The 16,454-nt window shown below is 55.5% G+C and overlaps 1 protein-coding gene and 1 long non-coding RNA gene across 7 annotated transcripts; one reads left to right on the top strand and one right to left on the bottom strand.

Moving 5' to 3' along the window:
- Positions 1-348: 348 nt before the first annotated feature.
- LOC107507130 lies at positions 349-4,935 on the bottom strand. Of its 2 annotated transcripts, none has more exons than XR_004952598.1 (4): positions 4,625-4,935; positions 4,210-4,313; positions 3,399-3,492; positions 349-1,322 (listed from the first exon to the last, which is right to left on the bottom strand). It is a non-coding gene; the product is annotated as an uncharacterized LOC107507130 (long non-coding RNA). The 2 variants fall into 2 exon arrangements; XR_001596096.2 differs by having other exon boundaries at positions 4,729-4,935.
- Positions 4,936-5,065: 130 nt separating this feature from the next.
- On the top strand, positions 5,066-16,356 carry KDM8 (lysine demethylase 8). Of its 5 annotated transcripts, XM_036225633.1 has the most exons (8): positions 5,077-5,264; positions 7,162-7,687; positions 9,524-9,687; positions 10,455-10,587; positions 12,250-12,294; positions 14,514-14,663; positions 15,070-15,162; positions 15,236-16,356. In XM_036225633.1, the coding sequence occupies exons 1-8, from the start codon at positions 5,176-5,178 to the stop codon at positions 15,398-15,400; spliced, it is 1,365 nt and encodes a 454-aa protein (XP_036081526.1). In that variant the 5' UTR covers positions 5,077-5,175; the 3' UTR covers positions 15,401-16,356. The 5 variants fall into 5 exon arrangements, with proteins under 5 accessions (XP_015993632.2, XP_036081527.1, XP_036081526.1 ...); XM_036225634.1 differs by lacking the exon at positions 12,250-12,294 and having other exon boundaries at positions 5,076-5,264; XM_016138145.2 differs by lacking the exons at positions 12,250-12,294; positions 14,514-14,663; positions 15,070-15,162; positions 15,236-16,356 and adding exons at positions 6,488-6,620; positions 10,790-12,233 and having other exon boundaries at positions 5,153-5,264.
- Positions 16,357-16,454: the final 98 nt, after the last annotated feature.

The raw sequence follows: 16,454 nt of genomic DNA, 5'->3' as shown, positions 1-16,454 counted from the left end.
CAAACACTGCTAAGTACCTCCTTTATACAGTTTCTTACTCCTCACAAAAATTCTCATAGGTACAGTTACTATTTCTATTTCACAAAAGAGGAAACTGAGGCTTAGATTGATTATTCAACTTGCTCAAGAGAGCGAGGGAGGGAGGAGTAAATGTAGGATTCAAACTAACAAGCTAACACTGTCTATGATTTCACCCAAGAAGGAGTCTCTAATAATAAGCTAATCGCAATGCATCTTAAAATACCCCACATTGGGCCAGCCCTAGAAAGCAGGTGAGCCACCTCTCCCCACTCCCACCCCACCCCACCCCACCGAACCGTTAAAACCATTACATCAAAATAAAACATATGGCCATCCAAATCTGCATTTATTACATCTAAATAGAAGAGACACAATCAAGTACGTGAATATTTTAGCAGTTTACAACATGCAGATCACTGTGCCAAGACCGACCACGCACCCCTCAGCTCACGCCGGCTTCTGGGGCGCTCAGCTGGAACAACATGCCATCCTTTCCCTCTTGGCTTCCGTGTTGGGTGGTCCCTTATTCTGAGTCAGTTACCATTTGCTTCTGCCTTTAAACGGCACCCCACGAACAGAAAGACTTCAAAGCTCCCTTTCACCGGGTTTATACCCTTGATTAGTGTCTAGGGAACACTATAGGCAAAGGCAAGCTATTTGGCTCTAAAATCAAATAGAAAATTCAGATCTTTTCATGTAATCTCTGACTAATCAGTTTTAATGAAGAGATTTTGGTGAGTGCTGTTTAAGCCATGGGACCCACACAGAACATAACAGAGGGTTATGTTCCGGCCAATTCCAACAGCTGCCAGAACTCCCACGCAGGGAATGAGACGAGAACACAGTGGCAGTAATGTCCCCAAATGTTCATCATTTGTGTCCATGCCCTAAGGACAACAGGGAATCACCTAGCAAATTCTTCAACTATTTTTCTTTGAACCAGCTCATTATTTTTTTTGGTAAATTTTGCATCATTATGTAAATGAAAACCCAGTATCACTTGCTCTGTTCACAGGTGTGTTAGTTGGGAAAGGTGAGGCAGTGCAGCAGTAAGAGTTGATCCTGGGAAGTTCAAATGTCTGCCAGACGAATGTTGCACATGTGATGTGTGTTGGCACAGGGCACACTTCCCTCTGTCACCAAGTCTCAGGCAGAGGGAGGCAATACTGTCACAACAGGAGATGGGGGCGAGAGGGTCACTTGCGGACTGGTCATCTTCCACACACAGTCACATGGCCCTGCCAACATGCAAGGGAACTGGGGACTCTGGTCAGCATCTGTTGTCTCTGCTCACAGGGTACCTGCCCAGGTAAATACAGCAGTAAGACAACATGATCAGCGTCTACCCAAAAGGCTGTGCTGTAAGAACCCTCTGGCCATAACATTAAAAAGGGCAAGAAATGATCAAGTGTTATAAATGTGTTGAAGACACTCCCAGCACCAAGCTGAGTGTCCCCAGACTAGGTGAGAACTCGGACGCCGACATTGTGACTCAGTGCTAATGTGTCAACTGAGATCACCCTCAAGAAAAACCAAGGTAGGGAGAGTTTCTCTGAAACAACACAGAAACAGGACAAGGACGTTTGAGTGACATAAGAACCCTTGGTGCACAACAGTGTCTCTGATGTGACAGGTGGTATTTTCCAAAGATAATGACACCAATATATCCCGTCTCATAAGTGCTCACATGTGACAGTGACAGATGTCCACCTAGAGGTGGAGGAGTCTGTGTTCTCTCCCCTCCATCCTGAGTGGGCCTATGATTACAGAGGAAGTGAACACCATGACTTTCCAGGGTGTGTTTTAAAAAGGTGATACACACCAGTATCAGCAAAGAGCACACCTATTGTCAGGACCTGGTCTCAAACACCATTCTCCAATTACAGGGCTCCCTGGAGAAGTGGCTGATGCCAGGCTGGGGAATCACACACACGCATGGGGAAAGGAGAGACATGGAGCCAACCTGAATGACCTCCCAATGGTCAAAGCTGGAACAGTTCAAGCAACAAAGCATATACTGTGCCAGTGGATTATAACCCAAAGTACAAAACAAATAACCATGAGTAAATACAGATAAATCAATGATCGCATATGTAATAGGGGAGAATAAGCAAATGTGTCATGCAGAATAATTCCAAATAATTAACGTGGATTCTCTGCCCCCAGAAGAGCATAAACTGCACAGTCAGTGACTTCCAGAAAACACAGTATGAAAAAAGTGGGAAAGGATAACTTTACAGTGGGGTACTCTCAAGACCAGATCAGTCACCTGGTCAACATGAACATTGACAGTGAGGTCACGCTGGTGGTATGTACTTTGACATGATCTGATGAGGACATTTCGCCCCTGGGGTCTTCCCCTCCGAACCCACCACCCCAGCCTAATCATGAGGAAAACACCAGAAAAATCCAACTGAGGGGCATTCTATAAAATGCCTCACTCATACTCCTCAAAATGGTCAAGGTCATCAATAAAATGTATGAGTAACTGTCACAGCCGAGGGGCACTAAGGAGATAATGCCTAAGTGTATTCCTGGATGGAATTCTAAGACAGAAAAAGCACATTAGGTAATCTGAATAAAGTATGGGCTTTAGTTATAAAAAAAAAAAAAAAAAAATCTATCAATACTGGCTCATTAATTGTGGCAAATGTATTCCATTAACCTCAGATGATAGGGAAACTAGGTGTGGGGTGTACTGGAACTCTATATTGATGATTTTTCTATAAATCTAAAACTATTCTAAAATTAAGCCTTTTGTTAAAGCAAAAATTGCAGTTATTATGGGTTTAACAATGTTAAATGCAGTACATTTTCTGAGCAAGCAAAATTTCTGAATTATAATGAAGGCACATAATTTCTCATATATGTTTTTTATTTTAAAAATCATTTTAGGCATCCATTATGTATAGAAAAAGATCCTGGTATTATGTCTGACTTTCCTAATTTTATATAAATCAACCCACTGACTTTTGCCTCTCACCTCTCCTAATGTATGACAGATTACTAATGGGGGTCAGCATCCATCCCTTTCCAGATGTAAAAGTGGCATAAGTCATGCATACGGGAAACATAATACTGTCTCAGTGATGTCAGAAGCATGTTGAAGATGAGGTATGTGCATGGTGATGCCGCGACTTTTGCAGCACTCAAAGGGGTCTGTCAGCTTAGTGACCATTCCAAGGCCATTGGGACTAGGAGGGGGTGTCCCTGAGACCACAGAAGGGAAGCCCCGCAGTGAATGATCGTGCTTCTTTTCTTTTATGGAAACATTTCATCTGAGCCCGGAATTCATCTCAACAAGCCAGCTTTGAAAACACAAACAAGCTGGCAAAAGAAGTGTTTGTCTCCACCTGACTGGCAGCCGCCCTACTCACTCTTAAGGGCCAGGAGCCCATTCCCGATCACTGTGGAGAATCAGGGATCCTGCCATGGGGCCGTCTGGGCTCCCAGAGGCTGAGTGTCCACCTCCTATCAAATAAAAAATAAAACCGGGTTTAGTCAGGGGACGCTTTTACGTGAAAGGATGACTGCACAAAGGACAGGATACTGCAAGAGAGGACGCTGTAACCACAGGTCTGCAAGCATCTGAAGGGTTAGGCAACAACACTCCCTTCTTTTAGAAAGAGGAGAAAACAATGTATGAAAGAACTAGGAAGCGGGATGGAAGGGGCGGGGGCATGATGGGTTAGCAGTCAGAGAATGTTCCACCCTGAGGCCAGCCTATTATTCTCAGGAGAAGTCCTGTGCTGGCAGGCTGAGGGTGGCCCATCACTCAGAGGCCTGGAGGAAGGACAGAAGCTAACCAAAGTTTGGTTAACAAGCACTCCACTCCAACTGATCAGCTGGGACAAGCAGTTCAGCTCATCACCGATAAGGCAAAGAATGAGAATTTGGAGTCTGCGACTGGCCTTTCACAGGTGAACAAGGGGGCACTGATGGCATACCGAAGTCCCACGGGAAGGGTGACTCTGCAGTGAGCTGTTTTCTGGTACACAAAAGGGTGAGGGGAGTCCCTTTAACCTTCACTGTTTTCCAGGGCACAGGGCTCAGGTAAAATTCAAGGAGGTCACCTCTCAACCGGGGGTGATAACTGTGCTCACAGTTATCTATGATTCTAATATTTCTAGAATGCTTTGAAAGTGCCAGGTGTGCAGCCAACGCTCCACATGCATGTGCCACTCTCACCTGTGAAATCCTCGAGGGCAGAGGTTCAGCGTGTCTTCTTTGGAGCTAGCACAGTAGCCGGAATCCACCCGTCGCTGAGCTGGCCTCGAGGACGAGCCTCCGGCCTGCAGATAAGACACCGCAATCCGCACCTCACACGGCCGCCGCGAGAATTAAGTAACACTGAGCGGCCCCTGGCCCGGCCCAGACCAGTGACTAGGACCCTCGCCTTGACCTAACCCTCGTCGGGCTCCTTCTGCTCAGTTCCGAGGGTCCTGCAGGGCTCGGGCGGCCAAGCACCACCCGCTGTACCGTGTGAACCCCCACCCCCACCCTTGACCTCATCGCCATCGTGCCTCCCGCAAGAAGCCCGTCAAGTCGGTTCAGCAGAAACCCCCTTTCGCCTGACGTTTCCTCATAATTTCCGTCCACTGACCTAGCTCTTTGGCGACAAAGCTCCTGGTCCCCGTAGTACTCCAAGCTGGACGCCCCCGCCCCGCCCGTCACAGGTCCAGCGCAGCAGACCCTCAAGTCTCTCACCGTCCTTCACGCCTGTCACAAGCAATTAATTTCTTAACCCCCGAAACTCCTCGTGCAAGCCTCGGGGACGGAGACAGCCGGCGTGTTCAGACCAAAGGGAACGAGTGGTCGCCGGCCCCGGGGAGACGCGGTGCCGCGCACACGTCAGGGAGGCGGGTTCCAGCACCTGCCCCGGGCCGGCGGCCGCGGGCGCCCTGGACGCGCGGGGGACAACTGCGCAGGCGCCGCGACGAGGGGTGGAGCCAGGAAGGACGGCCTCCCGCATGCGCGGTGGTGGCTCGCGCCCGCATGCGCGGTGGGGGCTCTTCGGGACGCGGAGCGAAGCGGGAAGGCTCTGCGCATGCGCGTGCCGTCTGCGCGCTGCCGGCTGTCAGTCCCAGGCCAGTCCGCCCCTGCCGGCGGCCTGACTGGGAGCTGTGTGGCCACGCTTGGGACATCGGGTCGCGGATGCGGGCCGCCAGGAGCGAAGCCCCGAGGGAAGCCCCGAGGGAGGCGCAGGGCGGGCGTTCCCTCCCCGCGGGCGTCATCGCGGCCCGGTGAGTCGGCGGGCTCGGCGAGCCGGCAGGCCCAAGGCCAGACGGCAGGGCGGGCTTGGGGCCGCCCGGCGGGAGCCTCTTGCCGGTGGGTGCAGCTTCTGGGAGGCGTTACAGAGCTCTCGCTTCTGCAGTTCCCGCCGTAGTGGAATTGCAGGAAGTACAGAACGATGGGCAGTCTTTCCCAGAAAGCCGGGCCAGGCGGGCATGGAGGGGCCTCAAGACCGGCCGCTCCAGGTCAGGCTGAGGCTCTCGGGGCTGTTTCATAACCCAACACCCCCTAGAGGTCCTGGCCAGATTCCCCAACCAATGTAAAAGACCACTCTGGGAGGTGCTTTAGAGTTTTAAAGATAATTGACGAGAATTCTGGAGTGACTGGTGGCTTCCCAGCAGGCTTTATCTTTTAAACAGCAGGAACCCACTTAGGCTGTTTGCTGACAGCTCACCGAAGACGGGCTCACAGTAGTGCACTCTAGGTGGTGGTTTATGAAGTCGGAACCGAGTCCATCTGCATGCGTGCAGCCTAGCCATGGCCCTTGGTGTTTAATGTGGCCAGTAAGGAGGCTCAGATGAAGTTCACAGTCGGCTGACTTTACAGAAGGCCCTCTTGTTAGCTCACATCACCTTTGTTGCCCCCTTTCTGAGGTTACCATCTCACACACCAGCAAACAGGCCTTCAAGTGAGAAGCCAAGACACAGACCACTTGCGGATTGCTGTTTCATGCAGCCTGCACCTGACCTTCCCCTGAAAGCTGTCATAAGGCCAATACATGTGGCATCCTGGAAGGGCAGTTTACCAAACCAGGACACAAGACCGCTGGGCTGTTCCTATACCTGGCATCCACCCTCACCCCTTAAAAAAAAAAAAAAAAAGAAAAAGAAAAGAAAAGAAAACCTGCTTTGACCAGTAACAGGTCTTTTAAGGCCAATATTGTCAAGCTCTAGAAAACTGACTTTAAGGTGAGAATACAAGGCTACTGAGACTTTTTCATATCGCTTCTAATTAGGTTAACCATAGGTCTCAATTTGCCTGGAATAACCCTAGTTTATGACTCGTCTGGTCATTAAACATACATAATCATCTTAGCGAGCAGTAGAACCAATTCACATATTAATACTTATGCCTAAGGACTGGCCTGCCATCTGTACCGAGTGCCCAGGCTAATGCCGCCAAAGGTACCAACTGTGGTGTTTTGCCCGTTCCAATACGTTTTATGTGTTCCTAGGTTTCTTCCTGAGAAGTTGAGATCTCATTTATTCAGCAGTCTTAACTGAGTGCCTACTGTGAGCCAGACTGCTAGTAGGCTCCAGGGAAATGAGACAAACATGTTCTTGCCTTGGTACTGGAGAGACAGACATGTAAGTAGGTATTTGTGGTGCCTTGTGACAGCAGCTATAAAAGCAGCTCTGAGTCTTGGCAGGCTTCGCATAGGGGTCATTTAAGCCGGGCCTTCACACCTGGATAGGAGTTTGTGTGAGAGAAGGGACGTTGGCGGCATGCCAGACAAGGACCACACACGTTCCTCTCTGAACACATATTTGTCCCACTGTGTGCCTGGCATTGTGCCAGACCTTGAAGACACAGGGCTGACCCCAGACAGGTGGGGGCCCTGTATCACGGAGTTTATGCCTAGCAGAGAACTCCACTTTTGAAGAATCAACAGATGAGGCGTGTTGCAAAGGACAAGTACAGGGAGCTGTGGGACCCTGTAGGGGACCAAGTCTGTGCATGGTGCCACTATATAGTTTTTAAATCTCACTGGTTGACATTTTGGCCACTGGATGTCATCACAAATCTAGCTCTTTTTCCCTCAGTTTTATTTTGTAAAAATATAGAGTTGTACATATTCAGGTAGACATCATGGTATTTCGCTGTAACTGTTAATTCTTCCTCCACCAGCACTTGTCAGACTGAGCAGGCGGTGGGCCTGATGGCAGAGGACATCAGCCGAGACGCCCTGGCAGGAACAGGCACTCTGTGGGCGGCCCTCAGGGCACTCCTGCCCGGCACTAAAGAGGAGCTGAGGCTGGACCTCAGCGAGAGAGTGGAGAGGGGTGTGGCGCTGCTGCTGCGGCAGGCCACCGACCTCTTCTACGGGGGCAGGAGGCGCGAGTGTCTGCAGACGAGCGAGGTCATCCTCGACTACAGCTGGGAGAGACTCAACACCGGGGCCTGGCAGGACGTGGACAAGGACTGGCGTCGTGTATACTCCTTCGGCTGCCTTCTGAAAGCCATGTGTCTGTGCGAGGCGCCTGGGGACGCTGCCTCCGTGGCCACGGCCCTGAACGTCTGTGACATGGGCCTGCTGATGGGGGCGGCCATCTTTGGGGACATCCTCATTAAAGTTGCTGCCGTCCTCCAGACACACCTTCCCTGTGGGAAAAGGCCTGCCCGAGGCCCAACCCAGGAGCTGCCCATCATGAAGGTACCTTGTGGGATGGTCAGCGAGCACACCTAACGCCATCCGCAGCCCTGTGTTTCTAGAATAATGGGTCAGCCCCACTGGGGGTGAGGCCTTCGCATGCCGACCTCTGGCTGGAACCCGCGTCACCAGTGGTTCGGAAATGGAGCCGCCCCATCTCTTTTCTCCATTCGTTCTTCCAGTTTCTGCCCGTTCAGGGGTGTGGGGCTTTGTGGTTCCCAAGGGAAACAGCTCAGAGGGACAGTGTAGGTGACAGCAGCGGCCAGCTAGCCCATCTCGTGCAGCTGTCCTTGCTCAGCTGGTTGAAGTGTCACCCACTGCTCTGGCTGCCCCAGGCCCTGTGCTGCTGTGCGACCGATACCACACGTGCCATCTTTAGGTCCTCGCACGTGTCCCTGCTGGAGTCTAAGTGCACGTGCCAGAGGACACCCTAGGACACCGAGCATGGTTTACTGAGAAGGCTGCAGACCCAGTGCTGGCGCACGGCCTCACCTTTGGTGCCTCAGGGCAGGTCTGTTCACAGAGGGAACAGTGCAGGAAGGTGGTCAACCTCATCTCTGGTTTAAAAAAAGATGCACGTACACCGAAACTGCCATTTTGGGCTACAAGGTTTTACACACTGTGCAGTGTGGCCAGGGTTTCCGTGGAGGTCGGGACATGCTGTATTGGTTGACCTTATAGAGGGCAGGGCAGACATGCAAATCAAGGGACAAACACCTGTCCCCTTTGACCCGGGTGTTGCTCTGCCCATTCCCACCCTATCTGTCCGAAGGGCATATGGCGGTGGCTTCGTGCCCAGGGTGCTGCCCGTGGCGGGGCTGGTGCTGGGCAGTGGACGTAGCTGAGAGGCTGAGAGCTCAGGCTGTGGAGCCGGCCTGCTAGGGCAGGTTCCCACCGCCTGTGAGTCAGGCAAGTGTCGTGGCCCCTTCGCGCCCCCTGAGTTCTCCTGCCCGTAAGAGGGGGTTGGCTCAGCAGCTTTGTTGAGCATCAGCAGTGGTCCAGGTGTGTCAGGTACAGAGGTGGCAGCACAGAATGGCCTGGAACCTGTCCTGGAGCGCAGTCTAGTGGGCTGCAGAGAATGGCTTCCCGGGTGGGGGGAAGAGGGGTCAGCTTCACGTAGCGTGGTCTTTGATGAGTGATGTGTGAAAATAACAGCCCACCGCAGGTGGGGGTCGTGACAAGGGGACAGGCAGGTATGCCGTCTAGTGCGTCGCCCGCAGGTGAGGACGTGAGCTACCGCTGCTGCCAGCGCTGAGAGCGGGTTCGGGGTCCAGCAGTGGGGGCAGCGGGGGGTGGCTCACGCTGGGCAGTCGTCCTGGGTACTTCTGAGTGAGAGCTCATCTCCCAGCGTAGCGGGTGAGGAAAGAGACGCACAGAGACAGTGACTTGGTCAGGTCACTCGGTTGGGAGGCGGGCGAGGACAAGACACCTCAGGGAGAGTGGGTGGGCTGAGTGCCTGGACCCAAGAGGCAGAGTTCTTGCTTGTTGGGACTGCGACTCCCTGTGGGCCAGGCACTGGGAGACACCTCGTGAGGAGGGGCTCTCATGTCGGGTGGCAGCCGTGGGGTGGGAAGCTTTCCCCTCTCACAGGGCTTCTGTGAACGCAGTACGTCCCTTCTATAATCGAACGAACATGTTTAACAAACTGGTAAAGAGAAATCCTCGCTGTCACGAGAAATCAGTAACAGCGGAAGCCCTAACGATGATGGCGGGTGTCGGCCGCCACTGTTATCGGTGATGCTGACGGCCTCCCACCACTGATGCCCACTCCGAGAGGAAGGCCTCCCGTTTCGACGTTCTGTGGTGGCTGCGACTTTGTTTTGTTTTGACTTTGAACAGAAAGCCAGGGCGGAGCGAGCCCCAAGTCCAGACGTGACCGGCGGAGCGGTGCCCCGGCTGCACTGCCCGTCCCTTCAGCACTTCCGGGAGCACTTCCTGCTGCCCCAGAGGCCTGTGATCCTGGAGGGCGTGGTGGACCACTGGCCGTGCATGAGGAAGTGGAGGTGGGTGGCCGCGAGCCCCAAGGCCCGCCCCCATGGTGGCGTCCCCAAAGGCTCCCTGCACTCGGCCCACTGTCCGAGTGGACTCATCACTGCCATCCTGGGCTGCTCGGTCCTCGCACTCAGGGAGAGGGCAGGTCGGGCAGCGGGAGAGCGGCTGCAGGGCCACAGCGGTGCGTGACTGTGGAAGGGAGGCCGTGTCTCCACGGGGGTGGTCGCGTCAGCCTGTCCTGCAGAGCCGGTGTTGTGGGGTTGGTTCCCAGTGGGGCCGAGGGCTCTGACCCCGGGGGCCCTTGTCCAGCAAGCATGCAGCATGTTCCCTGCATGCCAGGCGCCCACGCAGGCACTGGCCACGTTTCCCCTCGCTTCACCCTCCCTGGTTCCCATGGGACAGGCACGGGCCTCACTCCCCTTGCAGATGGGGACAAGTGCTCAGAGGTCAGTAGCTGGCTGAGCGTCCCCGGCCAGTGCCAGGCTGCCAGAGTCCAGAACCCAGGCAGCTCACCACCCCTGCACTGGTGGCCATTTCCAGCTTAGCGACAGCTGAGCAAAGTCGGGTTGGAGCGCTCTCGGCGCTCAGGGGATAGAGCCGCCAGCAAGAACTGCGGGAGACGGGATTTTCGGGACCGGCTGGCACGCGCAGTGCCCGGTGGACGGAAGCCTCCACTCGCGAGGTCTGGCGATGAGAGCACACGCGTGTGAGCGTTTAGCAGAGGGCCCCACAAGCGTCTGCACGGTGGTGACAGTGACGACTCGTGTTTTCCTAATAGTTTGGAGTATATCCAGGAAATTGCTGGCTGCCGAACGGTCCCAGTGGAGGTTGGCTCCAGGTACACAGACGAGGAGTGGTCTCAGAGACTCATGACAGTCAGTGAGTTCATCGGCCAGTACATCCTGAATGAGGTGCGTCGCCGAGTCCCTCTGCCCAGCGCTCACGGGGAGCACACTGCACCCGGGCGGGTGACCACGCGCCACAGCGGAGGACTGTGGAGGCATCGGCCTGTGTGGTCTAGGTCGGCCGGCTGGCCAGGGCCAGGGTCCCGGCAGCCGGGTGGGCGGACATGGCGTGAGGGGCTCCTTTCAAAACATCCTTTGTGCGCTTCAGGGGTTTGAGTGTGTTCTGAGACTGTGCGGCCGTGTTCTCATTCGACATTTTCATCACTTCAGAGGAAACCGTGTACTCGTTACAGTCGCCCCAACGCCCCTGTCCCCACCAGCCCCCGGCAGACACTCCTCTGCTTCCTGTTCCTGTGGATTTGCAGTTCTGGACGCTTCACACACATGGAACCACGCTGTGGCCGTGGCGTCCGGCTTCCCTCACCGGGCGCCGCGTGCCCAGGGTCTGAGCGCGCCGCCCCGTCGGCGCCTCCCTCCTCGTCTCGGCCGAGTAGCACGTCCTGAGTGGACGGGCCGCGGCGTGCCTCTCTGCTCGTCAGCCGAGGGACGCTGGGGGGGGGTGCTTTTTGGCGACTGTAAGCAGCGCTGCCGTGATTTTGCGGGTACACGTTTGCGTTTCTCTTGGGTGTGTGCCAGTGGTGGAGTCACGGGCCCTATGCCGGCTCTGTTTGTCCTCCTGAGGAACTGCCACACTGTTTCCCAAAGCAGCCACACCATTGTATCGTTTCCGTCTTCACAGTCAGGGCGGGGGTGGCTTCCTCTGCGGCACTGGGTGGCAGAGAGTGTAGGTCGCCTGACCGGATCATCCCTGTTGGCTGGGAAGGAGGGGCCCCGTTAGTGGGGACACAGGCCCTGCAGGGGAGGGGTGTCCACCCAGCATCGTGGCGGGCAGCGTCCTCGCGAGGCTGAGGCTTCAGCACCAGCAGTGTGCACGCCCTCCACAGCACACTCCGCAGAGCTCGGATCCCACTGGCCGCGGACGGCCACAGACACAGGCCAGGCCTGTGACCATGGCTCACAGCTTCTGCCATCGGCCTTGGCACCGCAGCTGAGCCCACGGGGCCGCCCGGGGTGCCCCCCGCGTCCCCTCCCTACCCCCCTCTCTCTCCCTCCTGAACCCGCAGCCTCCTGTCTGTGCTCAGGTGTCTCTCCTGCTTCCGCACCCCTCCCCTACTCCCACCTCTGCTCAGCTCCGTCACCTGCAGACCTGGGAAAGGGGGCCGTGGACTGGACATGCACCGTGCTGCCATGTCGCCTCTGGTTGTGGGGGGCAGCCCGGCCGGGAGGCCCTGCGTGGCCTCCCTCTGCTGGGAAGAAGCCTGGTTCCCCGGGCAGAGAGGCCTCAGCAGGGGGCAAGAAGGCGGCTTCGGGTTCAGCCCTGGCCTTTGCTGGCTGTGCAGCCTGGGCTGGTGACGGAACATCTCAGGTCCTCGGGGCCCTGACCTTTGGTCAGTCAGGTCGCCAACGCCGACCTCACAGGGCCGCTGAGAGGAAAGCGCTGCCCTCAGTTTCCGCCAGCGCCGGGCGTCCTCGGCGCGGGCACACGTGGCCGGGCGGTGGCATCGGGGGCACGTGGCGCCAAGAGCCAGCCACGCAGGGGCCGCGCGGAGGGGGTCGCCGCCTCTAACGGGCTTTCTGTGTCGCCTCCGCTCCCCTCCCGTGGGCCAGCCGAGGGACGTCGGGTACCTGGCGCAGCACCAGCTCTTCGACCAGGTGAGTCCGGCAGTGCCCTCCTCCGCCCCGCAGCCTGTCACCTCCCCGCCCCTCTCCTGGGCTCTGACCCCAAAGGGCAGCAGAGGCCACAGCAGCCTCGTTTGCCGCCCGCTGGTGCTGCTCCCTGTGCAGACCCTCCTCAGCAGCCAGCAGCAGGCGAGGCCACCGGGCCTGAGAGGCTGGGCCCAGCCAAGCCCCCTGCTGTCCTTCCTCCCAGGCACCCACGTTTTAGAAGACTTTGGCCACCGCACTAGGCCGGCCTTTAGTTATCAGTCACATCCTGGGAGCGTTCCTTCTCTTGGGGTCCCTGAGGGCTGGGCCAGAGGCTCTGGTCATACCACCTGGTCAAGCAGTTACCTTTCAAGAATCCCGACGATGTCATCAGGAGCCAGCCAGCTTCTCTGCACTCCAGGGGCAGGTCTGCTGTGATCCCAGCGGAGACTGGTGAGAGCTTGGTGGCTGGAAGTAGGAGATTCCCAGAGGCCTTTGGGGTCTTGCAGGCAGCTTGAAGACCCCACAGGACAGGGCTGCAGGTCTGTGTCCACGGGCCCAGCCCCCTGCAGAACATTCCAGCTGTTCTGCAGTCATCGCTCCCTCCAGCGGCCTGAATGGCTAGTGCAGACTGGGGGCGGTGCCTGAGCAAGGCCGCGGAGGGCCCCCTGTCACTGTGTGTACCTCAAGCCCAAGATTGTCCTGGATTCAGAGTATCCCCAGGGCCTGGTGAGGAATCCAGCCGCCCCGAGGGTGAGGGCTGCTGGCCAGCTTGGGGGTGTGGGTTCAGCCCCGAGCTGACCGGTCAGTCAGGGAAGCGGGTTCAGTCCAGGCGGCCAGCACAGCCCCGCCGTCCCCAAGCATCCACGACTGTGTCCGGGTGGGCTGGCAGATCACCCTCACCTTTGGGAAATTAAATAGAAACTTCAGTCCCTAAAAGGATCACGTGTTGAAGCCATAAAGGAAAAGCCAGTTGTGAACACCAGCTGGGCTGGGCTTAAAGTGAAATGTCCAAGAGGTGGTATCCCCTCAGCTGCACGTGCACACCCCGAGCACCCACCGGGCATCGCTGGCTGTGGAGTCCAACACCTCATGCCCACCTGGGCTTCCGAAGGAGGAAGCCAGGATCCAGGCCCTGAGATTAGGTGTCCCCAGAGGCAAAGGTGTCAGACACCTTGGTCCACAAGAGGGTGTGGGGCTGGGGAGGAGGCAGGGCCCCAGTGCTTGCCGTCCTCGCGAACCTCCTGTCATACGCGCTGGCACCGTCGTTGCCGAGACGGGCCTCCACCGCACCGTGAGCCCCCACACGACAGCCTCCAAGGCCCCCGCCTCCACGCGGAGGCACGCAGGGGCCCACTCAGCTGGGTCAGGAAAGGCGACCGAGCGAGCGTTGGCCCAGGGGCCCCCGGGAACGCACCCCCCTGCCACGCCCTCACCGCTGGGTGCTGTGATTCCTTTAGTCTCTAATTTGATTAGCGGGAAATGACATGTCCTTTGGATTTCTCTGCCAATGGGACTGAAGCCCTAGTATCTGATTCACTTTTATGGATTATCTTTTGCCCTTTGACTGTAATTTGTGTGTTGGGTCCTTATTATTTGTTATGAATTCTACACATTAACCCTTAGTTGCCACAGTTCAAGTTAGGTTTCGTCTGCTGGTCTTTATATTAATTAATTTGTCACACTTAAAATGTGCCAAATATCATTGCTTTACCATTAGTAAGTTTGGAAAATCTTCCCCTACAGAGATTTGATAGTCAACCCCATTTTATTTTTTGTTTTTATTCTTTTTTTTTATATAGCTTTTTATTAATTTTTGAAATTGGGAAATCTGAGTCCCTCAGCTTTTTTTTTTTTCTTCATCGGGACTGTTTGGATGTTATAGTTGTTTTTCTTTAACTTGACTTTTTAAAATAATTAACTGTTTAGAAAATTATAAGCTGGTTTAAGTACAAACATTAGTATCAGGTGTTTTTAAAAAGAGAAATATAAAACGCATAGGACATGGAAACGAATCAAAAAATAAAATTATAACTTTTCTGTAGTAAATATGATTTTTAAATTGAGTTTTTAATTTCTATGCAGCAAATTGTGGGTAGTTGTATTGTTACACACGAGAACGTGCATTTGGCTCTGTCAGATGTGTGACTTCTGGGCTGCTGTGTCCCAACTCCCCCTGCTGTGGGAGGCCTGGGCTCAACCTGCCCCATCTACTCCGACACCCACAGATCCCGGAGCTGAAGCAGGACATCGGCGTCCCCGATTACTGTTGCCTGGGTGACGGGGAGGAGGAGGACATCACCATCAATGCCTGGTTTGGGCCCCCGGGCACCGTCTCCCCGCTGCACCAGGACCCCCAGCAGAACTTCCTAGCCCAGGTTGGTGCTGTTCCTGATTTTTCCTCAGCAGAGGGTGTAACATCAGAACCCGCTTCCAGCCAAGCAGACCCATCAGCTCTCAGCTCTGAGTAACTCACTTAAGCTCAGTGCCCCAGCATCCTCACCTGTAGAAGGGGCGGGGGGGTAGACCACCTTGAAGGGTGGCTGTGAGGTCAGAGGTCGCCACAGTCCAGTGCTTAGTCAGCTACAGGAGCAACCCTGCTGATCTGTCAGGGACCTGGGGAAACACGGTGGAGCCTCGAGCACATGTGGTGGTGGTGGGGGGGGCCACCGGGCCAGGGAGCAGCGTCGGGGGCAGCACGGAGAGGCAAGGGAAGAAGCGGGCTCAGGGACCTGCAGTGAGGCCACCAGCCAATGGACCGACTGACGGGTCGCTGTCCCCCAGGTGATCGGAAGGAAGTACATCCGGCTGTATTCCCCGCAGGAGTCGGAGGCTCTGTATCCTCATGACACGCACCTTCTCCACAACACGAGCCAGGTGGGCATCGCAGCTTCTCCCCCGCCCGCCCCATCCCTGGAGGCTGGGCAGGTGACTCTTGTGCTCTCTTCAGGTGGATGTGGAGCATCCTGACCTGGAGAAGTTCCCCAAGTTTGCTGAGGCCCCGTTCCTGTCCTGCATCCTGTCTCCTGGAGAGGTCCTGTTCATCCCAGTTAAGTACTGGCATTACGTGCGAGCCCTGGACTTGAGCTTCTCAGTCAGCTTCTGGTGGTCCTAGCCAGGCTTGGAGGGAAGACCCGCCTGGGGTCCCCGCGCAGGGCCCGGAGATCTAGAGCCAAGGTAGCCAAGCCTGAGCCCCGAAGAAGCCTCCAGGGGGCCAGGCCAGGTGTGCATGGTAGAGGCACGTGGCATGCATCCTGGCACCCGCCTGCACCTGGGCATCCTGAGGCCTGTGGTGTTTGGGAACCGGGCAGGCAATGTGTTCAATGGCCAAGCTTGGGCTCTGGGGTCAGCTGCCTGGGTTAAACCCTGCTGTGTGGTTTGGGGTCAGCACAACACCATCTCCTCACCTTGGAGGGTTCGAGGCTACCTCTCCACAGCGGTAGCTGCTGCCGCTGATGTTATGAACGTGACACACGTCTTTGTCATGACTGGGTCTGTGCAGACGGCCACACTTGCAGACTGGAGACAAGTGGGCGTGGCCCTGGTGACAGGGCAGGTCCTTTCCAGCTTGCAGGACGGCTCAGGCCTCTGCTGCAGACATTTCTGTGGTCATTGCTGAGGAGTGTGTGGATCTTCTAAGCTTGACGAATTCTCACGTGCACCCTCCCCGGAGGCTGGTCCCAAAGCAGGAAGCAACCACTGCCAACATCCAGAAACCGCCTCCCGCCCCATAGCCCTCATCCTCCCGGGGTCACTGATGTCTGGGGAGAGGCCTGGGCTTCAGGCTTCCCATAAACATGTTTGTTTTGCGTTTTGACCACTAAGACTTAACCCATCCCTCGGACTGAAGACGGGCATATCCCCACAGTTGGAATCACAAAAGTCCCAGCCTTGCAATGAGATGGGTGACGTTTCTGCAATATTGTCTAGGTCTGACAACATTCATCACACCAGTGACCATGGGGCAAAGACTAACCTGTTCCAAACCAATCATAAAGGGAATTTTAAAAGCTGATAAACCTCTAAAATGTACAATCTTAAAAATACTCAAAAATGTGCGATTATAACAAAGGCTACTGGCTGAATTAGAACCATTTTAAAACTTATATCGGTGCTGAGGGGACGGTGTCCTGCTGGCAGCTCACGCACGCCGTGGCTCTGGTCGGGTC

The sequence above is a fragment of the Rousettus aegyptiacus genome, unplaced genomic scaffold (assembly GCF_014176215.1).
Source record: "Rousettus aegyptiacus isolate mRouAeg1 unplaced genomic scaffold, mRouAeg1.p scaffold_m13_p_8, whole genome shotgun sequence".
Taxonomy (NCBI): Eukaryota; Metazoa; Chordata; class Mammalia; order Chiroptera; family Pteropodidae; genus Rousettus; species Rousettus aegyptiacus.
This window is presented reverse-complemented; position numbering and strand designations above follow the sequence as displayed.

Bases quoted from the DNA above. Each gene is read 5' to 3' on its own strand.
- KDM8 (XM_016138146.2), top strand. From the start codon at position 5,176: ATGCGGGCCGCCAGGAGCGAAGCCCCGAGGGAAGCCCCGAGGGAGGCG. The intron at 5,265-7,161 runs GTGAGTCGGCGG...TTCCTCCACCAG, and splicing joins GCGGGCGTCATCGCGGCCCG to CACTTGTCAGACTGAGCAGG. The intron at 7,688-9,523 runs GTACCTTGTGGG...GACTTTGAACAG, and splicing joins AGGAGCTGCCCATCATGAAG to AAAGCCAGGGCGGAGCGAGC.